Source organism: Zonotrichia albicollis, chromosome 14, assembly GCF_047830755.1.
Source record: "Zonotrichia albicollis isolate bZonAlb1 chromosome 14, bZonAlb1.hap1, whole genome shotgun sequence".
Taxonomy (NCBI): domain Eukaryota; kingdom Metazoa; phylum Chordata; class Aves; order Passeriformes; family Passerellidae; genus Zonotrichia; species Zonotrichia albicollis.
The window spans coordinates 12,800,505-12,824,647 of NC_133832.1; the positions used below are offsets into that span (position 1 = coordinate 12,800,505).

The 24,143-nt window shown below is 46.4% G+C and overlaps 1 protein-coding gene across 4 annotated transcripts in view; it reads right to left on the bottom strand.

The window, feature by feature from the left end:
* The window catches only part of DOCK11 (dedicator of cytokinesis 11), a 77,563-nt gene that overhangs the window by 13,435 nt on the left and 39,985 nt on the right, over positions 1-24,143 (bottom strand). For 3 of the 4 annotated variants that reach the window (XM_074551269.1, XM_026791898.2, XM_074551270.1), the window contains exons 25-46: positions 23,171-23,240; positions 22,913-23,038; positions 22,261-22,332; positions 21,758-21,904; positions 21,232-21,315; positions 20,671-20,782; positions 18,016-18,194; positions 15,921-16,034; positions 15,342-15,417; positions 14,962-15,065; positions 12,921-13,032; positions 12,734-12,800; positions 12,238-12,285; positions 11,985-12,050; positions 11,604-11,737; positions 10,846-10,961; positions 8,939-9,076; positions 5,615-5,797; positions 4,862-4,975; positions 2,619-2,834; positions 2,479-2,536; positions 693-799 (exon numbers count right to left, since the gene is read on the bottom strand). In XM_074551269.1, coding sequence (XP_074407370.1) covers positions 693-799; positions 2,479-2,536; positions 2,619-2,834; positions 4,862-4,975; positions 5,615-5,797; positions 8,939-9,076; positions 10,846-10,961; positions 11,604-11,737; positions 11,985-12,050; positions 12,238-12,285; positions 12,734-12,800; positions 12,921-13,032; positions 14,962-15,065; positions 15,342-15,417; positions 15,921-16,034; positions 18,016-18,194; positions 20,671-20,782; positions 21,232-21,315; positions 21,758-21,904; positions 22,261-22,332; positions 22,913-23,038; positions 23,171-23,240 — 2,443 coding nt within the window. The remainder of the gene's footprint in view (positions 1-692; positions 800-2,478; positions 2,537-2,618; positions 2,835-4,861; positions 4,976-5,614; positions 5,798-8,938; positions 9,077-10,845; positions 10,962-11,603; positions 11,738-11,984; positions 12,051-12,237; positions 12,286-12,733; positions 12,801-12,920; positions 13,033-14,961; positions 15,066-15,341; positions 15,418-15,920; positions 16,035-18,015; positions 18,195-20,670; positions 20,783-21,231; positions 21,316-21,757; positions 21,905-22,260; positions 22,333-22,912; positions 23,039-23,170; positions 23,241-24,143) is intronic. The other variant, XM_014265277.3, reaches the window with a different exon arrangement.

Sequence of the window (24,143 nt, forward strand, 5' to 3'; positions counted from 1 at the left end):
TCCCCCAGGAACATGCAAAAACTCTTGGAGAGTTTTTGGACAGCACTGGAGATCAGAGGTGTGTGACTAAGAAACACACCCAAAGAACAAGTATTGGCTGTGATGCCAAGGATCCTCAAGCCCTGATGAAAGGGCAGCTGGGCTGCAGGGCCACCTTGCTCAGCCACACGGCCAAAGCAAGGCAGCTGCACAGGGATGGTGCAGAAGTTCTTGTGAGGCTTCATGACTCATGGGAGGAGCTACCCACTTCCCCAAGGCCTTGCCAGGGTTTCTGGATTGTTCTGCTATCATGGTGTCCTGCCCTAACTCCAGGGGCACCCTAAGATGACCTCTCCCTTGCAGAGCTTGACTTGTATTGCCCCTTCTTGGAAACACCACACCCAGCTGTGCTGCCCTGTGCTGGCAACATCAGTGTTTGCATAACACAGCAGGCAGAGGTTGGGGTGCTGCTTTTTCAGCCTTTGTGCTAGAAAAACTCTTCATAGAACCAAGAACTTACATCAGTTTTACCTGTCTGAATCAAACACAGAAAATTCTCCAGAACAGATTTCTCTTGGAAAATTGGAGTGGAACAGTCTTGTTTACAGATACCAGTACACAACAGCAATTTGTTAGAGCTTATATGAATAAATTCTAAAACTAAATCCTAACCAGATATCAAATATCCTCCTATCTACAGCACAGGACCTCACCTCACTGTAATGTACATCCATCATGCCACCATCTTCTTTCATTGCACCTTCTTCATCAATGTTGGGAGTGATCTTCCTGAAGGCAGCACATCCACTGGGAAACAGTTCTGCAGCAGACAAAAGCAAATGGATTAGTGGAATTATCTCAAATGTATCATGCTGCTGTACTTTGACCTGAGCTGGCAAATCAATACCACTCAACAACACTCACTGCCCCACTCAGCCCTGGTGGGATGAGGAGGAAAATCAGGGAAAAGAAGTAAAACCCATGGGTTGAGATAAGAACAGTTTAATAATTGAAACACAGTAAACTGAGGAAATAATAATAATAGAGAGAGATATATAAACCTCAAGAAAATCAAGTGATTCACAACACACTTGCTCATCACCTACTGATCAATGCCAAAACCAGTCCCAGACTGGCCTCCTTTCCAGGTAACTCCCCCTGCAAATGCATTGGGCACGACACTCTGAGATGTGAAATATCCCTTTGGCCAGTTCAGGTCAGCTGCCCCAGCTATTCTCCTTCTCAGGTTTTTGTGCAGCTCCTCACTGGCACAGCACGAGACACTGAAGAAGTCCTCGGCTTGGAGTAAGTGCTACTGAGAAACAACCAAAGCAGCCATGTGCTGCCAACATTACTCTCATACTGAACCCAAAACAGAGCTCCAGCTACCAAGGAAGAAAAGTAACTCCATCCCTACCCAGCTGTTGCTGGAGAGCTGGGTAGTAAGCACACAGAGCTGTACACTCCTAGCAAGGAAGCACAGGTAGGTACCCCAAAGCTTTGGGTAGTTCAGCATTTACTGAATCATTCCAGCCTCTGTATATGCAAAGAGTGCCAGTAACAGAAATAACTCAATGTTCAGACTTAATTTAATATTCTTTTGGACTTGTTCCTCTTCCCTTTTAGGAGTTCTCCTTTACCACTACTTGTGGTAAGCAGCCTTTGTGTACAAATAAAACATTGCAAACTTTCAGTACCCCCCTCTCTGCAGCCATGTGAAACGTGCATATATATCACAAGAATAAGTCCTGATTTTTCCCACTCTGCCAAGACAAAGTACAGAATCTGGAGGGACTCCAATCCCCTGAGCAGGGCACTGAAGGACTTTCCAGCCAAGGCAATCAGTGTTCATGCAGCCTTAGCTTTCTGAAATGTTAAGGGTCCACTTCAACAATTACTCCCTTAAATGGAAATGAGAAATGGGGTCAATATATCAACTGCAGAACAGGTATTTAAAAGAAAACCTGCAATGTGGTGTAACTTGAGAACGCACAGCTCTGTCCTTCCTTCCTGTTTTGCACTAAGCCACAAAACTCTCCTTTTTTTTTTGATTGTTCTTTACATATGTGTATGGTTAGGCTACAGTCTCATTTCTTGACTGAATTTTGACTGTTTTATTCTACAGTTTTCTGTACTGCCTATAGTAATAATTCTGATGATCATATTGAGTCAGTTTTTAACATGGCCTTCCCCAGTGAGCACATTTCCTAATGCAAAATACAAGTGAACATTTAAACCAAGATATGATGTGTCAGCTCTTATTTCACTTAGCACCATGCTAGTGTGGCTGTCTAAGTGAACAGGTGTGAACAACTGTCATTTCTTAGAAACTACTCATCATCTTCTAGCTTTATACACTGCAATAATTTCTCTTTCCTTTTCAGCTTGTTTATAAAATAACAATTTACCAAATTGAGAGAGCCTTTTCTTTAAAAAGGCTCTGACACCCCCAAACCCCACCATCATCCTCCTCATGTCTCCAAAGCAGCAGACACTTACTCTTCCTGTGCAGGAACTCTGCAACGAGGGCTGCTACGTGAACATAGCACATGGCTGCCTGCAAAGCACAAAGGGACATTATCAAAACGCCATCTGCACGTCTGTCCTGCTGTGCATCAGTTTTGAATTGCACAAATTACCTCTGAGAAGTCCCCGTTCTTCACGTGTATCTTGGCCATGCTGTCCAGCCATGTCTTCCGGAGCTCGGGGGTGCTTGCGTAAGACTTGGCCAAGCTGTACTGGAGATCCACCAACATTTCTGGGTCCTTCTCGTGTTCCTTCATCTGAGCAGTGGCCATGAGCACTGTGCGGATTCTCTTCGTCAAATCTTTGACTTCGGAAGGAAAAGCTGTTGCCTGACACAAAACAAATGAATTAAAAGCTAATACAGAAAATACAGGTGTTGGGAATTTAGCTGCTAGAGAATAGAAAAGTACAAAACCGTGGCTAATTCCAAGTCCGGCACCTGCAAGATAGCGGTGTCCTTGGGCCTAGCTGTGGTAAGATAACAAACAGTGAAAGAGATGAGAAAAGAGAGATGTAACCCCTAAGGAATGAGGAAGAGTTGATGGTATAGTTTAACCAATAGATTGCTTAGCTTACAGAATTTTCATAAGCTTATTACTCGCTGTATAAGTGTCTGATGCTCTCTTCAATAAACTGGAATTTGCTTATCACTCATATTGAGTGTCTGAGTCTCCCCTCACCGACAAATGGCTCGTCCCCGACAAAGGCCTTCATTCTTTGCGACATACAGGTTTTGCCAAGGAATGACCCTTTCAGCCAACTTCACTTACCTGAGAACACAGCAGATAAGGCTAATTAACTCTTCTTACTGAACTCACACTGCACACAGAGTACAGTGTTCCAGCTGCATCCAGAGGCACTTCAGCCATGCCATGCACAGGGCCAATCTCTCCAGGCTGTGCCCAGGGTGCCAGGCTGGCTGTTCCTGTGCTGCAGTGAGGCTGCCACTCTGGCATCCTGAGGAGCTGCTCTGAGAGCAACACACAAGTGCTCCATGCATGCAAATATCTCTGGATGAGACCACGAACCACAGCTGCAGTATTTTTTCATGTCATTCAACATCTGGCTTGTTAGGCTCTGATGTGGTCTGTCTTCAATTCCTAAAGCACTGAAGGCATTTGTAGAGCTTCCCACCACAAGAATGTAGTAGAGAAGCATGTGCTCTGATCTGATCCCCTGCTCAGAACTAGGCCAACATTGAGTTAGACCAAGGCTTGTCCAGCCAAGTTTTGTAATCTCCAAAAACAGAAAATCCACCTCCTTTCTAGGCCCTGCCCCAGGGCTGCACAGTGCTCTTGGGAAATAACTTTTTCTTAAGCAAAACTGGAATTGCCCTTGCTGCAACTTGCATACACTGCCTCTTGTCCTTCACTCCACACCTCTGAAAAGAGTCTAAATATGCCTCTATAAACTGTCTGCTGTGGAAAGGAGCAGGTAGGCTCCCCCTCAGCTCTCTCCCCTCCATGATGAGCCTGGTTTATGCTCCCTCTCCTCAGATTCCTGCAGCCCAGCTGCTGCTGTGGCTGTGCATGGCAGTCTCTCCAGTGTGTTGAAACCTCTCCTGTACTCTTGCACTTACACAAACACAAAAACTTGATATCATGATCATCTCATGATGTAAATTACAAGTAAAGTATGGCTCAGTAAAACCCTTACCAACATCTGTGTGCAGAAAAGAACTGAGGTTTTCGCCAGGCATATCCTATCTATAAATTTGTTAGATCACAATTAAACACCTAATGGAAGCTCCCATTAAGCCTTTAGGTCACAGGATAACCGTGGAATTGTAAAAACACTTTCAATTTCCCCTATCCTGCCTTGGCAGCTGCTCTGTGTGAAATGGAGCACGTTGCAATTGCTCAATGGATGGGGTACAAGCCACTAATTCTAGCACAAAGACAGGCAATTGTTTTCTAAAGAAATACAATCATTAATCTCCACATAAGAGCTCTTTCTTAACATTACTGACACTTAGTTGAATAAAACAAAATCCTGCTAGTTATTACCTTCAGGCAACAGAAATACCAGCCCCTCCCTTGTCATTTCCCTCAAAGCTGGGAGCTCCTGGAAAGCTCTTTGGACAATCTGGCAAGCAGAACATGGCAAAGCACAATCTGAGCCGCTGAGCTCCCTTCCCTTGGTGTGAGGCCTCAAGTTTGGAGCAAGACCTGCCTGAGCAGCTGGTCCTATTGCTGCTGGCACAACACTTGTTTACTGAGCAAATGCAGCCTACTACAAGCCTATAAATCACAGTTCCAGTCATTAGCCCAACCCTTAAACAGAGTTTCCTGGAGTCTGTCCCCAGGCTTGCATCAATGGCTGATAGCACACGTGGGATGTGACATCTCCAACTCACCTTCATGGGCCTGTCGCTGTTTGCAAAGTTGTTAATGATGAGCAAGGAGTCCTGAAATCTGGTCCCACCACTGAGGGCCACATCTGCAATTAACTGGCTCACTGCAATTATTATCTGTAGGACAAGGTAGAGGCTTTATTTAAACAAGCCCTAATAAAAGGGTTTTATTAAGGTCACAGTTAACAAAATGCTGACAGGAAAGCATCACATCTTTTCCACCACGTAAGCAGTGGTTGGTGCTGTGGCTCAGCTCTCACATCCCCCAAGGACAGGCACTCCCCAGAGGACCAAACTGCTTTGCAGAACCAACAATCCAACTATTCTAATATGAATCCCTGTTTGGACATTAGCTACCTCCTTCTGTGATTCTTTACAACCAGAGGGTATTCACCTGTCCCCCATGGTATCTACAACTACTTCAAAAACTACCAATGCCAAAAAAGCAGCAGCTCCTAGGAAATCCCTTCTCCTGCCTTAAGGGCAGCTGTCCCTTCCACCCTATCCCAGCCAGTCTCTGGCACAGAGATGTGTCTGATACACTAAAACTCAACAGCTTGGAGTACTTGATGGCAATTATTTTACCTAAAGGTGTTTGGACCAGTCACTGAATTAGGCAAAGCCTGGAAAGAGGAGGATTTTGGTCCATATGGCAATGGCAGGATCCTCTGCAGGTATGAGGTCACAGAGCTCTGTTGCTGTGACTGTTCATTCAATCTGAGGTGTCCTGTCTCTAGCTTTTCTCTGGCCACTGACCTGAAGATGTGTTCTCAGAAACGTTCTCCTTTTGGTGAACTCAAAATTATTTCTCATCAGGAGGTACAGAAGAGCAGAGGCTTCGTTCCTCGTGGAGGACACCTTGGAAGTGCAACACTTCAGGATCTCATAGCAGAGGGCAGCACACATGTTCACCCTTCCTTTGAAAAATGCTGAGGGAAACTTCACAAGAGACAAACAAATATTAGAAAATACACTACTAAATGGCATAGGGATCAGATGGGCAAGGCAAAAAAACTAAGCTCCAGCCTGGACAGCCTCAGCAGAACTTCTGCCAGAATTCTGAGCCTGAGAGTATTTGTGGGAATGAATTTGGGGTCTATTTTTAACCTCATTTCCTAGACCGATGGGAACTTTGCTGTCACGCTTCTTGGGGATGTGACTGCTTGTGTCCATCTAACCCCTCCCCTGACAACATCTGGTATTTTTGGCAAATTCTCACCAAACTGGACTGATAGAATTACATTCTTCCAAAAGCCATAATCCCAAGCAGTGGGGCAGAGAGGAGAGGTCCCACAGACATTCCCACCACAAGGTGCTATCTGGAAGATCAGAAAATCCATCAGAGTCCAACCAGGAATCCAACCTCACTGGAAAATGTGACCTGCAATGCTCACACATCTACTTCTACATGATCCCTCAAAAACAGCTAAGATCATGCCTGGATGCCCTCAGGAATGCAAACATGCTTGTCACTTAGAGCATCAAATTCAGTGACCTGCCCTGCCTCCCCAGCCAGGGCCACCCAAGGAGCAGCAGGACCAAGCCAAGCCACAGTGCAAGCTCCCTCAGTCACAGCAGGGCTCAGGGACCTGCAGCAGGGACAAGGGGAACACCCTGGTGGCCTGGCTGTCCCCTCAGCAAACCCCTGAGCACAGCTGTCAGGGCAAGCTCAGCCCTGCCTGGGAAGGGACACCTGCAGCAGACAGGTGGGACACCTGTCCCAGTGGGCAGCAGCCTCCTGGGGATGCCAGGGTGTGTCTGTCCCTCTGGCTGTGGTCACAGGAGGTGACACCACCCTTGGCTTCCCTCCACCTGGGCACAGAGGCTGAGCACAGGGAAGCAGAACAAGGAAGGGCTTTGTGCTGGCACGCAGGGACCTGCTGGGGAGGGGAGATAACAGCACCTCCCGAGGGGTGGAGGCTGCTGGGGATGGCCCAGCAGCACTCTGCTCTTGCTGCTGCAGCTGGCACCCAGGCCCAGAGAATCTCCTGCCAAAAAGAGGCAACCACGATTTTACCTATTCAGATTGTTCAGTTTGTTTGAGACCCCGTGCTCCTCATGGGGCATGGTCCATTAGCCAAATTCCCAGAACACACACGTGCAACCAAAACCAAAGATGCAAATAATTACAGAAGATTTTTGTTATTTGCCCTCTTGCAACATTTTTTTAAAGTCTTTTGCCTATCAAATAACTGGGTTTAATGTAGAAGACAAATTATGAGCAGCAGAATACATCTCAGGAGTTATTTCCCTCCAGCAACCATTTGCTGTGAGCACAAATAAGAGGGGGATTATTTTCATTGTAATTTTAGCCACAGGAGGTCCTAAAAACGAAAAATTTTCCATTCTAACTGTGACAAAGGTATAACTCCCTTTGGCTTTTCTGGAAGTTACAAAGTAGAGCAGAGCTAGTATTTGAAAACAAACTTGCAGGAAAACATTTCATCCTTGACTTGTCATACAATGCAGTGGCCACCTGCCTTGGCCACCATAGCCACTTCAGGCCTCAGAAGAACACTTGAAAGGACTTAAATGGAAGTTTGGGACTCATGTGGTTATGGAGTTGGCAAAGAAAACACTTCCTCCTTCTAGATACCATCTGCTGGGCTCATATCTTGCTTTTACAGAAGACATGTCCTGCCATAGGGGAAATGCAAGAAAGCTGAAATCAATAATTTGTGTCTTTAAAGACCCATGATGTGAAATTCAGCATGAATTTAGACTAAATCCAAGGAAACAATCCCACTGCCCCATCCTTGCAGCAGCCAAGCCTGCAGCCTCCTTGCTGCCACTGATGTTTTGGAAAGCAAGTGTGGAAGCCCTGAAGGGCTCCAGGCTTTGAAGGCTGACAGTGAGATCAAATTGAGCAGGTGTGCAGGTCTGGCTTCACACTCAAAAAAAACCCCACAGAAAATATGTCAGGAAGGCAAGGAATGCCTATTATTTGCTATAGGCACAAAACAAATATTTCTGGCTAAACAAACTTTTGGCTAGCAAGTGGGAGAGCAGGGTGTGTGCAGATCTGCAGCAGCATGGATCTCGAGGCTAAGCAGATCACAGGCAAGCAGAAAAGTGAAAAGAAAGGCAGAGCAATAAACAGGCACTGAACCCTGCAGAAAAACCAAGTGATTCCTGCCCCTGCCAGGTGCCAATCTAGCAGGCTCTAAGAAGCCCCATGGAAAAACAGCTTGTAGGAGACCACGCTGCCTGGAGCAGACAGGGAGCCAGCAAGAACTCTGCATTTCTGCTTCTCATGTGTTTGCTTAGCACCAAAATCCAGCCCTAGACTTACACTAACTCTCAGCTTCGCTGTGCGCTTACAGCGAAATGTAAAAAGCACAGACTTTTTCCACCATTGAAAAGCAGTTTAGCAGTCTCATTTTAATCAGATTTTGCTCAGGAGCTAGTGCACAAGCTCCTTTGAAAGTTACTCTTTGCTGCTTACCACTCAGACACCATCCCTGCCTGGCTGCAATCTGCCACATGGATTTTCCTCATTAATGAAGTGTTGTGCTCAAGGGCTTTGAGGTGTTTTAATTAATTTTGTATTTATGATAACTGCACAGCCTGGGAGGAATGGTGTTATAATGTACAGCAGATCTGGAAAAATATCCTTTTGAGCAGTGGCAGGTTTTGGCAAGAACAGAGGGCAATGACAGCATCAATCACTGCTCCTTTGTGGTCAGCTGTGGCTTTGTCTCTGCTTGAGCTTGGGGCATTAAACAGCCTCACTACCTGTCAGGGCTCAGAGAGCACAGAACAAGGTTCAGCAGAGCTATCATCTCTGCCAGCAGTGGCTGAGGAGCTGCCTGTCAGTGCATGCATTATTCAAGCAACAGCACTGGCACTTTGGGGCAAAGATTCAAGCACCAGCTCTTGGTCAAACAGACAATTCCTCATGACTTCTCCTTTGCTTCCTGATACCCAACAAATAATAAATAACTAGAGAATGTAACCTGGGCTGTTCTTTAAATCAGTGTAGCTAAAACACATCTCCAAAATATCAGGTTAACAGGAGTTCAATCATCCTGGCCTCTGCCATACTTACAAGTTCTCCCACACCCTTGTCATTGTACCTACCTTGCTAATGAAAGCTCTCAGGGAGGCAAACACGTGCTTAAGGGCTGCTTCTGACTGCCCATTTTTGAGAAAAGCCAGATGAATATCAAAAACCTTCTTCATAAGTGGATTGTGGCCATCGTTGCTTAAAAGCTGGGTCTGAAAAGCAACAGGAGAATTTACTCAGCAGAAGTGTTGTGCCTGAAGCTGGAAATGACAGAGATAATTTTGCACAGTTAATCATATTAATTCTTAGATGAGCAACAGGGCCTTCAGTAAAAATATAACCAATAAAATGTGACAATCAATAAAGACTTACAGTAGTTAGCAGAGGCTATTTTTGCAGTAGAGAAAAATCTGAAAATATTTTATCACTTCTGAATCACTAATTCCAAAGCCTAAGTCTATATTCTGTGCAACTGTGACAGGTTGCCTAGTTAATTCAAACAAAACACGCTGTTACCAATGTAACTATCACCCTGTTTTTTGTTTTTTTTTTCATTCCTTTTTATTTTTCTTGAAAACTGTTTTGTTTGCAGCCCAAAAGAGAGAGAGGGAAGGAAAAAAATAAGACCCATTTTCTCACTGGATAGATCAGTAGCTGTAGTTAGTAATTTCACTTCCCTTGTTTCCTGCAGAGTTTTGCCAGTTTGCATCTTGTAGATATAGCAAAATGGAATTACTTGGGGGTTTTGATACAGTTTGGTGTCAGACCAGGTGGGCTTTGCCCACTGCCATCCCCATGGGGCTGTGCAGGAGATTTGGGCATGACACAAGGATGTGGATCTCCTGTATTGACAGGAAATCAACAGCCCCCATCCCACTGCCAGTCCTCACAGTCCTTGGGCTGGCTCAGATTTTGCCAGCTTGCACAGACCTTGTGGTAAGTTCAGGATCCAGAGTTTTACACTGAGCTCATTTCCTGTGGCACTGGAAGAGCACCAGCCCAGCTGCTGCAGCACAGGACCCACTCGTGTCTGGTGTGGCCATAAAAGTGAAGCCAAAGCCCACTAAAGGGGAAGGGAATCCAGTCTGTCCTGTGGTTTGAAAATTACATTGTTTTTTGGTTCAGCAATATTCCAAAAGAGGCAGCTGAGAAAGTCAAACAAGTTTTAAATGTTGCATCTAAATCCTTTCGCTGTTACCAAACTTCCAAGGAGTAATTTAACATCTGCACCAGGATGGCTTTTTGGCTCTGCAGTGGAAGCAGAGGCTTTGAATAGCTTTCTCTTCATCTCCATGTAAAAAGGAAAAGATCATTGTGCTTGCTCTGAAATTCAGAGCTGTTCTTGTGACACCACACCAGACACGTTGCTACATGCAGGATTCCTCTGACTACACTTCAGGAAGGGAATTTCTGGGACAGTATTTTGCTGTCATCCTGGGGATCTCTTCACCACAGAGGCCTTGGCTTGTGTAGATGGCAATGGCTGCCAAAAGTAGGAATCCCAACATGGAGGAGAAAACTTCTACCCATGGTTCTGGTCCTGTCTGCACTGGTAACCACAGCTGGAGAGCCTCAGCCCCAGAGATATTATTGTACAGCGATTCAAAGAAAAATGGGCCTTGCTTCTAGGTAATTTAGGGTACAAAAGAGCAACTTCTAAAACTTTTGGACATTCATTTCCCTTTTCTCTAGCCCCTCCTTTCTACATTATATACATTTCCTCTTATTCTATTTTTGTAAAAACTACAATCTTGGTATAACATACTTGGGATTTTCTCTGGCCTTGCAGTTTTGAAGAAATGGAAAGATTGTGTATGGGTACAATTACTCGGTGAAACACTGTTTTGGAAAATAACCAAACTGCAAATGATTTGCTTTTGTAAAGTCTTCCATATTCTTCCACTCTAGCAGAACAGATCACCAAAATCCACACACATATAAAAACACACTTTTCAACAACATTTTTGATTTCAGTGCTGACCTTGAAACTCTGAGTGAAAAAAGAGATGGTGTCCAGGACTGTCAGGCATACTTCGGTGGCAATATTGCCCTCCAGTAATGCCTGGTGCACAATATCTGCTTCTGAGGTGCCTGCATCTGTGGACAGAGAGAAAATTAGGAGGAAACAGTGTTCAACACTCCAGCTCCCAAAAAATCTAAGTGCTGATATAGATAAGGTTCTCCCCTTGCACGTTCAGTGTGTTTGGGAGATGATGCAAGAATAGCAAGATGCTGAATTTGCCAACTCCACTCAGAGAAGCCGCGTCAGCCTGATGCCACACTAGAAAAACAGTACCTGCATTGTTCCTTCATATCACTGTCTTTAAAGCCAGACAGAGCATGAGGTGTCCCAGCTGTCTCCAGAGGGGAGATGGCAAAGTGCTTCAATGGGACAAAATGCACCCACATGGAGAGGCTTAGAGCAGATCCCAGCACAGGTCTCTGGGCAGTGCAGTTCTCCTGCTTGTCCTGTTCCCTACCCAAACAAAGGCATCACCTGCCCACATTCAGCCAAGGAGCTGAGCCAAGACAGGCAAGAACAGAAACCCCACAAGTCCTAAATCCCAGGGGTGATTTTTAAGGGGCTTGAATGCCACCCTCACCCATCCAGGGATGCTGCAGGGAGGCCTGGTGACAAGGGCAATTCTGCAGAATCTGGGTAATCTGTGGAAAGCAAGTGTAAAAGGGCCCCATGCAGTTCTCCCCAGGCTGGAGTGCCTGCCCTGCTGGCACACGTACTGTGGTTGAGGGTGAAGGAGCTCTCCAGGCTGCCCAGGTGCTGCAGGCGCACCCCAGCCCGGCTGCGCAGCGCCGGCATCGTCTGCGACTTCCTCTCGGCCGCCGTGTGCTTGGCCAGCCAGGCATCCTGCACCCTGCAAGGGGAGCACAGACAGCCCTGGGGCACCAGCAGCAAACACACCACTGCGCATCACACAAGGCACCAGGATGGAGACCTGTTCCTCCAACACACCAGTCTGGGGCAGTCCCAGTGGGCCTGCCCGCACTGTGCCAGCCTTGCTGCTGCAGGAGGCCCTAGGGCTAACAGGAAAGCAGGGAGGCTGCTCAGGAAGCAGGGATGCTGCTCAGGAAGCAGGGATGCAGCTGGGGCTCTTGTCTCACCTGCAGCTGGCTGGGGGGGACACTGCCAACCTGCGCTCGCCTGAGCCTGGGGATCTCATGCAGGAGCTGGAGGGGAGGGAAGGGGCAGGGAGCTGAGATGAAGGGCCCCTGCTCAGGGCATGGCACTGAGCAGAGCCCCAGACCCACTGGGGTTTGCCCAGAGTGGGTGTGCACCAGCCCTCCCCACCTCTGCTGGGGCAGGGAGCACGGGCATGACCCCCACAGCCCAGCACCAGATGGAAGGATGCAGTACCTGGCAATATTTCTCTTCCCCACGTATCTGAAGTGAAATAAACACACCCTAGGAAGAAAATGAAATATGTATCTGTTACAGATCTTGCAGATCAGGAACAATCCAGAACATTTAAAACCCACCCTGTTCTTGCACAAGGGCTTGCATCTGTATTTACAAGTCACTTGACCTCACACTCTTGGTTTCAAAATTCTATGGCACACCCCTGTCTTCTCACCCATCTCTTCTCCCAAATTTGCTGCAAAGTGGAGGCTGTGACAGTGAAGGGGAAGCTGAGCCCACAGGTGGTGGGACACATCCCAGACAGAGCACGGGGCACTGCCACTAAACCAAGCTTCCTCAATTTACACTTGCTTCTCCTCAGAGGGAGGAAGAGCATGTCATTCCAACCTGGCCAGACACCCCCAGTGCTGCACAGAACAGTGTGTGCTCTCCTCCTCAGCCATTCTGACCACACCAAGGTGCAGGGTTTGAACAGCAGCCTTGTGATACTCACTCCAGAAGCATGAGGACATTGATCAGCTCCTGTGGGGAGAATTTGTTCCAGTAGGCTAAAAGAGTATCTGAAAGAAAATGAAGAACAGTGCACTGAGAATTTAAAAACCTCAAAGAGGGGACCTTACAGACCAAAACTGATGGTCCCTTGTCTTTCTGGCAGCCCCCAGTGGGCAGGAGGCACCAACCTTCAGAGATCATCTTCACAATGTACAGGTAGCACATGAGAAGTGTCCGGATCTCGAACTGGTCCAGCCGGCTGCAGTGGGACACGCTGCTCCTCATGGAGCTCCTGCGGATCTGCTGGGACACAGCTGTGACACAGAGGGCTCCTGACTCTGCACAGGGCTGTGCAGCATGGGCACAGCAAGCCTGGCACACACCAGGGGTGCTTGCATCCCTCCTGCCCCCCACATGGGCACCCCACAGCACCGTGCCTTGGAAACAGCTCAGCCAGTGATGAGCAGCCTGGGAATCCTGGGCACATCACCAAACACCCAAACACTTCTCTGCTCAGAGAAAAGATGTCTGGGCAGAGAATGACAGGCTATCCAGCAAAATACACAGCAGCCTGCTTTCATTTCCCCTGCTCTCTGCAGCAGCTAAGCTCCTGGACATTTCTAAAGCCAGTTCCTGTAAATAAAAACTCACTGGCTGCCACCATTTAAAGCAAAAGTCTGACTTTCTGTTAAAGACATACACTTTAAAACAAAATATCAGTTATTAAAAAAGGAGGACGTTTCATCTTAAGAACTTTCTCCTCCCCTTGATTTTTGGAAGTGTTTCAATTTTCCTCCTACTAAGTGACTCAGACAAAATACATGAAATCCTGCTGATGAGTCAATTTATGTGGGGAAGGCTTGGACATTGTGTGGTGGGAAGCATGACTTATAAAGTTACAGCAATTTTATATTGCATTCTCTGTGCTGGCCTGAGCTGCATCCTTCAATAAATGAATACAATGAAGCCCTAGGCTTCTCCTAAAGCTTTGCCTCTCATGTTTGGAGAGGGATCCACAGATCTTATTTGCTGTTTATTCTGGGATAAGCTGTGGATGTGAGTCATAATAAAGCAGAAATAAACAATCATGTTAGAGTTGGAGACATGGTGCTATGGCCAGAGATCTGCTATTGACCATGCCAAACTATCAAGTCAGCACACAATTCACTCCAGGGGAGCGGGGCAATGAGCAGAGTCTGCCTCTGAGAGCACTGCTGAAGCTGTGCTCCTCCATGGGGCACTGCTTTCACATGGTTCTGTGCATATTGCATTCCCTAACAGAAAGATTGCTTTCAATAACTCTGAAAAACATTCAAGAACATTCAAGAGGAGGATGTCTGGCCATGGGGGAAGAGCTGAGCTGGAAGCCACTGCACCTCCTGCAAAGCCCATCAGCAGGGCTGGAGCTCAGGGCTTTGCTGGACAGTGAAGTGCTCGGCTGTACTCAGCCCTGGAGCTCTGTGATTTATGGAGGAGAGTTGGAGAGGCCTTATCTCTTCTAAGCATGTCAGGACACAGCCATGAGCCCAGATAATCTTTGCCTTGCTTGTTACAAGGGCCAAAGTTTTTGAAGATGTATCAATGATTCATGCCAACTCAAGATATCTGCAAAGTGCCTTGAAGCAAACCAGGGGTTGGTTTGCACAAATATCTGATTTTCATGTGTGCAATCTGCCAAGAAGAAGAGTACTGAATACCTCTCCCTGTCTGAACAGTGGGGTCAGAGGTCTTTGTGGCATGACCACAGTCACCTTCTGCAAGTTTGGGCCTGTGGTTACTTGCCTGGGCTGGTTTTCCTGCAATCACTTTATCTTTAGTCAGTGGTCACTGGCAACCTCACACCACGGTGCTTTGCTTTGCTGTCAGATATCTGGAAACCAATTCCCAGACCAGGTACTGAGGTGCAGCCAGGCTCAGAGCCACCCACACACAGGGAGCACATCTGAGTATGGACAGATGCACCACAGGAGCAGAGATTTTCCATACAGATCTTGCCTTTCATCTTCAACAAGCAATTTGTCAGCCATTCTATTTTTGGCTCAGTGATGTTTGAAGAAGGAAAGCATACCAGACTTGTGACTCTGACCTTTGCTAAACATCAATCTGTTTGTTTCCAGAGACATCTAGAAGCTGGCTTTGGAGAGTGTTACCACGGGGAACTCCTTTTCCTCCCCCTTATTTCACACAGCCTGCAGGCTGTGCTGCTCTGCCCAGCCCCTGGTACATTACATTTTCACTCTGATCCGGGGAACTCGTTGCTCCCTCTGAGTTCAGGGATCCTTTTGAGTCCTCTCTCTTTATTGAATGGCCATTTGGAAGGGCTGCTCCACAGGCTGAAAAAAACCCCAGACCCCACAGTTAAACCCTTTGCACTTGTCAGCACAGCACAGATGGGGCTTGCCAAAGCCCCGTGTCAAAAGCTGGAAAAGGAAAAATCTGGAAAGGACAGTTAGGGCGACACCACATCTGTGGAAAACCATGTACAGTCTGTGAGGTCTTTTAGGAGATGACTGTTTCACGTTTTGGGTAATGGGTTTTGGGTGTTTCAGGCTGGTAACAGTTGTGTTAAAATAAATAGGAAAATTTAGAATTTAGAAAAATTAATTTACCTGTATCTTTGTCTGCAATCAGGCTGGATCTGCTTGATGGGGATGGAAAACTGCATATGAATTCATCCCTGGATGCCTGTAAAGCAATGTAAGGTTTTGTGACCAATCAAAGATAACACCTATTCTCTTATAGAAGGGATCAGTGCAATACAAAATGGCAGATTAGAGCAGGTTTTAAAAACAACACAGATGAAAACAAAATTTTCCTTACTTCTTTAACAAGGAGACAAAGGATTTGGGGAGGAGTACAAAGAATAGCAGAAAATATTAAATAAGTCATGGTAGTGTTTTTCTTTTTCACCATTTGAGTTGAAATTCTGAATTGTTTTTCTCAGATATCCTATTTGTTATTCTTTTGGCCCAGCAAGGAGGAGAGCCTAGTCTGCAAGGCCAAGGCTATTTGGGAGCCACAAACACAATTATTGGGAAGACCAACCAGCAACTCCCCAGAACAGCTGCTGGAGCCCCAGGCCAAGCCTTGCTCAAGCTCGTTGCTCTCAGAGGGACTCAGCTCCCCTCAGGCACTGCACACCCTGTCCAGAGACATGTCAGATGTGGAGGCAGCACAGCTTGACTCACAGGGCTGGAGGCAGGGCAGGAGCTCAGGGCCTCGGGGCCGGCCACGCGCTGCAGGTTCTCCAGGAGCACCCCGAACAGCGGCAGGTACAGCTGGGCAATTTTTGCCTGCTGGTTCTGAAGGCAGAAAAATCTCAGTAAGAGCCCAGGTTCCCAATGGAGTGAAGAAAGGGTAACTCCTGTATTTGCTGGAACTCTCGTGGCAAGAAGGAATGATGAATCTGACTCCATGTTCTCAGAAGGCTAATTTATTATTTCAATGTATTATATTATATTAAAGGATACTAAACTATACTATACTAAAGAATACAGAAAGGATACTTCCACAATGCTAAGAAGATAATAATGAAAACTCCTGACTCTTTCCAGAGTCCTGACACTGGCCCTGATTGGCCAATGAGACAAAACAACTCACAGCAGAATCCAATGAAACAATCACCTGTGGGTAAACAATCTCCAAACACATTCCACATGAGCAAAACAGAGGAGAAGCAAATGAGATAATAATTGTTTCCCTTTTTCTCTGAGGCTTCGCAGCTTCCCAGGAGAAAATTCCTGGGCAAAGGGATTTTTTCAGAGAATGTGAATGTGACACTTGAGCCAAAACACATACAGACATATATCTGTATTTAGACACTGTATGTGGTGTTCAAGAATGTGAGCTGGTTTGGCTTCTCACCTCCACTTCTAGAGCTGCCAGAGAGGTATTACCCTTCTAGCAATAAGCTTGGGGCACTCGGGGGTATTGGAGGCTCAATAACATTCCCAGTCCCACAAGATGTGTGAAAAACTAAGTCCTGGATTTCCTAACTCTTTAACTGGCACTTGACTTGCATAGTTTGATTTTTAAGTGCAACACCCAGGAGTAATGTAACAGGAATATTTGCTCCGTGCCTGGTGCTGGCTACTGCTTCCAGTCAGAAATTCTCCACAGCAAATGCTTCTAGTGAAAACAGTTTGTAGGAGCAGATTAATTTGGACTAACTGGTACAGATCAAAATGATTGGGTTGACATTTTCTAAATGAAGGACTCTTATACATCCAATTCTTTTTTGTTAGACATATATTATTTTAAATTGGGCTGAAAGATTAAAAAAAAAGTAAGGCCTGAAAATTGAGTAAAACCTTTTAAATAATAAAGAAATTCACATCTGCAACACATACACCAATCCCTGTGGGACAGCAGTAAGACTGGGGAGTTTCTGAGCAGTCAGGGCAGTGCTGCACACTGAGGGAGCAAACAGCTCCTGAGTTACTCATGGATCCTCACTGCAGAGCAAAGCAAGCCCAGCTCCAGCTCAGGCCTTAAAGGGGCAGAGAATGGAGGGAAGAGGAGCTGGCTCTGGGCCCATGAGAGCTCCTGGCACCTTTGGGGCACTCTCCCACCCTCGATGCCAGGCAGCCATCCATGTTCCTGGATAACACCAAGAATGCAGCACACTAGGAGCAATGTGAGGACCGAAATTACGCAGAGGCATGTTTTCAGGCTAGAGCAAGGGCAGGCAGCGTCTGCACAGATAGCTGAGCACTTTGGAGGGCATGTGGGTCAGCAGGGAGCAGCACCAAGGTAAAACAAACCCATTTCCAGCCTCTTTCAGCATCATCGCGTGCTGAGCCACTGACCAAAGAAAACTGAGACCCACCCAGAGGAAATCCAGCATCTCATGAGAATCAAGATCCTCTCCTCTGAGTCACTAATCAGTAAAACATGCAGCTGACTTGTAACAGAGATCAGCTCTGTTTCCTGATTATAGCATATTAATACAGGACATGAATTTAGGCCCAAGACCAGAACATCACTAATGTCCCCATTTTGTTGAACAACTCTTGGCTAATGACTCTCTCAAGTTCCTTAATGGTTTAGGGATAATTATCTAAATACTCAGCATGAGTAAGAGGGCTGCAGTTTTATTTCCTAGATGGTTTCTGAGCTATTACTGTTGTTCCATAACTGTCAGTTATTTACAACAGTTCCCTAAAAAACAATTAGAATATTTTTGGTGCATCCTGCACCAAAATATCTAAAACTCTGGTATGTGGGGTTTTTTTCATAAAATGCAACAACATTAAGTTAAAAAGCCAACAAAACAGGCCTGACCTTGTGCTGGTATCTGTTATCAAAGGCATGCTTGATGAGGAGGTTTTTTAAGACTGAGATGGCTGTGTATCTGATATCATAATTGTCCTGCAAGGCAACAGAGGCTTCTCTAAGGAGCATCCCCACGAGGAAGTGATGCCTGCAATACTCATCAGTTAAACTGTACTCAAGATTTGTATCTGAAAGAAACAACAAGGCAATGGTTAAGGGAAATGTTCCAAGAGTCTGTTCAGAGCAAGACATAACAGTCATTGCACCATCACCTCTGCCAGGCCATTCACCAAATTAGAACCACCACAGGGATAACCCCAAAGCTCTCTGTTCTTCCCCCAAAAGTACAAATGTCATTTGCTCAGCTCAGACTTTTTTTCCCCCAAAACCCCACAGGTATGAAAGTTCTTCTGTGGTAAGGCAGGGTGCATTCAGCTTTGAAAATCCCAGTCAAAGGGTTCCAACAGCTCTGTGGCTGCAAAAGATATTTTTAAACTCATTGATTCAAAAGTAGCATTTACTGGATTGTGAAACTTTGATTCAGAGGAAAGAAAAAGCAATTTGGAACATTACCTAGCTTTCACTGTTAGTCACGTTAGCAAATGCCTCATTGTCTCACATCATGGTTATTATATTAGTTGGATGCAAGCTAACTGATTGGAAAGTGCATACTTAATTCAGCATTAGAGGAGTTGCCCATTCCAGCTGGACCTACCCACTGAAGTGAACCATTCCACAGCAAATGAAAAAAATTCTAATTATGTGTAAAAATAAAAGAGTCAAATAAAAAGACAGCAAAAATAAAGAGGAACTAGTAATGTTCTAAATCTTGGAGAAACAGGACAGTATGCCATGTTTTAATATTATTTGTGAGGCCTTTGCTTAACTTCCAGCTTCTGTCAATCCCTTGGATTCTTTCCCATCACAACACTGCAAAAGTAATTGTGTGCTCTGGCCATGAGGCTGAGCTTGGGGCTTGCTCTGGCTGCTGTCCCCACGTGAGGCAGCAGGGACAGACCAACAACCAGCCCTGCATTGGCTGGGAGGTTTCAGAGCTGCTGTTCCAAGATGCAGCACTCCAACCCAACAGGATGTGGTTGCAGGGCTGTGCTCTGCCAGGGTGCCCATCTGCAGTGGCTGAAGCTGCAGAAGCTCTCTCTGCCCACCTCCCTGAGGGCTATTCCTTCTCCTCCCAGAGACAGAGCAGCAGGGGTTTGGGCATCCCTCCCTGCAGCCACACAGGCTGGTGAAGAGGTCAGACACACCAGCAGGGTCTCTCCTGAGCCCTGTACCACAGCTGTGTCCATAAAGGAGCCAGGTCTGCAGTGAAGGTGCATCCCCACATGGCTCTGCCATGGCACCATTGCAAAGGCACCTCTGCTAGCAAGGGCTCTATGTGAACCTCAGCAGGTAGGTCCAGTCACAATAAAACATAGCAGAAAAGAGGAGCTGCCCTTACAGCTCTTCAATTCAACCATCACAAAGGCAAAGGTGAATGTTAACCAAGAAAGAGCATCTTTATGTTACCATGCCTGTAACAATCACCAGGGAGGCTGTGGGTGTGTTTTTCTTGGCTGTTTCTAGCAATACTCTTTGTTAAACAATGCCAGGCAAGTAGCCAAACTGAAGAGATTAGCAGCTGCTCCAGAAAGCTCTGATATTTACCAAAATAAGGGATATTTCATTTACTTCTGCTTTTACCAGCTGTATGTGTGTGGAACCACTTTGGGACTTGTATGGCTTCACTGTGAGGCACAGCCAAACATCCCCCTTCCTCCACCAGAACACATCACGCAACCATAAATGCACAGGGCTTTTACATGGGAGATCCCAATCCTCACCCTCCTCTCCAGTACTTACACTGGCCAGGCTGCTGGCACCAAACCTGGCAATCCTTACTGCAGTTGTGTAGCACAGATGAGCCGTGAGAGGGATTGGGATTCTGTCTGCAGCACCCCTGGGGCTGCCAGCAGAGCCAGAGCTGCAGCCACAGCACCTGCACACAGGCTCAGCTCAGCCCCTGTGAGCCCCTTCCAGCCCTGCTGAGCAGCTTCAGGCAGAGAGAACAGGGTGTGACAGTGACAGCAGAGTGATGTGTGGGGGTGCCACAGCACAAACACCCTTGGTGAGCACCAAGGACAGGCTCCAGCTCTGCTGGCTGCCCTCAGGTGTAGAACAAGCTCCAGCACACTGTGCCCTGCTGTGCCTTGTTCAGTGTGAGAGCAGAAGGTGACCTGATCCCCTTCTGGGGGCCACAGGGACAGCTGGCAGCAGGGCAGTCAGTTCCATCTCTTCTCCTGCACCCCCATTCCCTACAGGACCCCCCACTTCTCAGGGCAGGCTGACACTCCTGAGAACAAAGGATTGCACTGCAATAAATTTGCCTAAATTGCAGTAAATTTTTCTACTTACTGAAACACAGGCAGTTGTCTTCCAGCTATTGCTAGTCCCATGTAAACTTAAATATAGGAAATACCAAAAAGACCGACTGCATATCATTCTGGAACAAAATTATATAAACCTGACAGAAAACATCTTGTCCTGAGGCTAATGTCCTAACCAGAACATACATTTCCTTGACACCAAACCAAAGTTCAGCCAGTCAGAAGCCATCAGGACTAATAAATTGTAGTTCTTTAGACAACCTCTTAAGAAAGAACATACCTTGAACTCTTTGCAGCTTGGGTTTGGAAAATGTCATTGGTAAGTTCAGAGGAATGTAGTGCTCATGATTGCAAATAGTTTGAAGAAATTCAAACTTGTATTCAACCAGCAGCTGAGGTAAAAAAAGACAAACACAAACCATGTTTTTAGTTTGGCCCATTTTCTTCCAGTTCAATGCACTTGCTACACAAGGGTTGAAGAATCTAATAAATCTATCTATGCTTTCTAATAAACAGCATCTGGTGCAACTCACAAATAATTGGCAAATTCTTGTGTTGTTCTGCCCAAGTGTCAATGCATACAGATGTCACTTGGGACTTCTTTGTCTTTTTCATCCAGGCTATTGACCACTCTTTCCTGTCATCGTGACTCTTTACATTACTTTAAAGAACATCTGGCTACAGGCTCTTAGCCCAGATAAAGAGGTCTCTGCCTCTAAAAGACTCTGCAGGAACAGAGTCTAAAAGACCTCCAAGAGTTGTGTAAAATAATCACTACAAAGCTTTGACTGATGTAGACATGTACAGCTGCAAACCACTTTTCAAGAAACCCACTGCTTACCTTAGGGTCTTTTGGGCTGAATCCAGAAATGTAATCATTTATCAAGTTAAAAACAAATCCTCTGTCCATAAAGGTCAAACAACGCTGGGGAAGAAATAGCAACATGTGACCAACCATTAAAAATAAAAGCAATTATCCTAAATCCCCTCCATACTACTGTCCTGCCAGCAGCCAGATTTCATCTTCTGGCTTGCTGCTGACTTTCCAATATATGATCCTGTTTCTGTGAAATAATTTGGGTTAATTTACTTAAGTCTCCAGTGGACAATAGAAATATTTAAAATGAGAGTAGATATATTTCAGGTTCCAAATAGTTGCTAGGAATGCCTGAAAACCCTCAGTAACACACAGAGTTACTGTCTCTTTGGAAAGGGAAAGGTTTCTTTCCTAGGACAGCTTATCCCCTCGAGAGTTTTTACAACTGAAAAAAACAAAGGCAAGATAAATTAAAACCACATTTGTTTGCTTGCTCCATATTTCTCATTATCAATCTATCAAATCTTGGGAGAAGGGAAGAAATACTGACCTTCAGGAAGTTAGCCAGGCTGAAGTTGACATTCCTGGACTCTTCAGGGATCTCGTTGTAGCGGATGGTGACATGGGGGATGATGGCCAGCAGCAGCGAGTGCAGGGCGTGCTGGTAGGACTCAGGGAACCTCTGCCCTCTGGGCAGCTGAAAGCACAGCCCAGCTCAGTGCTCAGCTCAGCTGGGACAACTGAGCTCAGGCACGAGCTCTTGCATGTTTGTTTTTGCTGCTTCCTAATGAAACAGTGATTAAAGAGAGTATTGGCAGCAGCTGCAGCAGGTAGTGACAGAAAAGGAGGCTGCACAAGCCATAAGGACTGCTGGAATTTCTAAACTACAACTGAGAGTGAAAGGGTGGAAAAGGGAAAAGTGACGTGAAAAAGAAAGTGAAGCTGTTCAGCTTGGCAGGTTTTTTTTTTTAATAGTCACATAGCTTTTCAGAAAAGCTTCTGGAGGAGTTTGTGACAGTTCTGTAATGCAACATTGACCAAATTTATATTTACCTTGATTTTGTTTTCTTCCAGTAAGTACATTGCCATGGACTTTGCCAGTGCTTCAAAGAAAAACCACGAGTACTAGAATGAACAAAGAATACTATTACTTTTCTCAGCAGGATTGAACATGACTGATACTCCCAACTATGTGGGGAAGCACCTGTGTGGGAGGGAAAGCTCACATCCAAGTGGCTTTTTGTGAGCACAGCTGTGCTTGCACAGCTGGCTTGGAATAGCTGCCTTTGCTACCCACAGATGTCCTGCCAGTCTTAGGGTGGGAATAGATTTAGTCCCTCTGGATCCCAAATGCACCATTCCTAGAACCAGCAGGGTTTGGGGTGCAAGCCCTGCAAAGGCCCAGAGGGGCAGAAACTCAGTTTGCCTCCCATGAGTCACCCTTCAGGTGTGGCTTGGGGAAAATAGGTAAAACTGGCCAAATGAACAGCCCTTTGCTGTCCTCTGTGGTGGGCCTAAACAGAGGTTCCCCGCAAGAATTCATCTCTGTTTTAATGGGAGAACCTCAAGGATGTGGTGCAAGGAGTTGGTTTGCATGCAAGGTTTGCCCTGCAGAGGGTTTAGATGGGGGTAAGTGTTGGGCTTTACACCAGACCCCCTTTCCTTCCCCTCTGCCCTTGGCAGCCAAGTACTGCCAATACTTCACCTTGAGGAGCTTATTGATGGCCAGAAAATCTGCTGACTGCTTCAAGATGGTGGCCATGGAAAGCACCAGGATCTCGTGGGTCATCTTGGCTTGCTTGGCACTGGGTTTCTCGGCTCGGAACACGTACTGGGGCAAAAGAGCAGGGTCAGGGTGAGCTGTCCCCACAGGGAGCCTCGAGGGGCAGCATGTCACCCCTGACTGAGGCAAACAGCAGGGTGAGGTGAGCTGTCCCCACAGGGGCAGTGTGTCAGCACTGACCTTCAGGAAGGAGCGCAGGTAGTGGTCCAGCCCTTCCTCATGGCACTTGGACACGATGTGCAGAAGAACCCTGGGGAGAAATGTGGTTTGTGTTCAGCAGCCACACAAGGGCAAGTTCCTCTAGCCCACAAAAGCAGACACGCACACGTGTCCCACCTGCCCAACCCCAAAAGCCTCAAGAGGCCACTGGCACGGCCTGATTTGCACAGTGACAGCTCTGCACCACCCTTGCACAAAGCACTCAGATGAGGTGCCCAAAGCCTCTTCTACACTTCTGTGCTGGCCCAGGAATTGCCCAGACAAGCTGACTTTTAGCACTCCTTGCACAAAGAGATGAGACAGAACATTTTCCATCCTTGTTATACTCTGATACCTCCTTGCATCCGCAGGATTTATTAATTCTAGAAACTTCTTTTTTTTATCATTTATTTACATCATGTGCTCCTTGTTACATGCAGTGGATTATTCTGGGCTGCTGCCTTGCAGTGTGGGAAGGTCAAGCAGATGCTGGAGAACATGCCAGCCCTCTGGACTCACTCCCAGGCGGCTGATCAAGGCCTGGTTTCCCCAGCCACTACTGGGGATTTACATTCCACTCCCAGCCAGAGGGAACAACAAGCCATTGCATGTTGTCACAGACCCCACAGGGCAAACCACAAGGAGGAGCTTACAAGCCATTTATCAGATAAAGTGGGTTTTAAATTCCACCATGAAAATCTGATGAGAAAAGAGATGTTATTAAACAGAAAGATACTGATAAATTGGAAAGCATCAGGCCAAGCTTTGATAAAAATCTCTGGAAATGAAGGTGGGAGCTGGTCAGCCAACAGGTACCTGGGGTCACCTGTTGCCCTGTCCTCACCCTCTTCAGAGAGGAATTACAGTGCTCCACAAAGGAAAAGTTCTCATGACCCACACCACATGGGGCAGGGCTGTGACTGCAACAGGCACCACATCCCTGGGGACTGGGGCT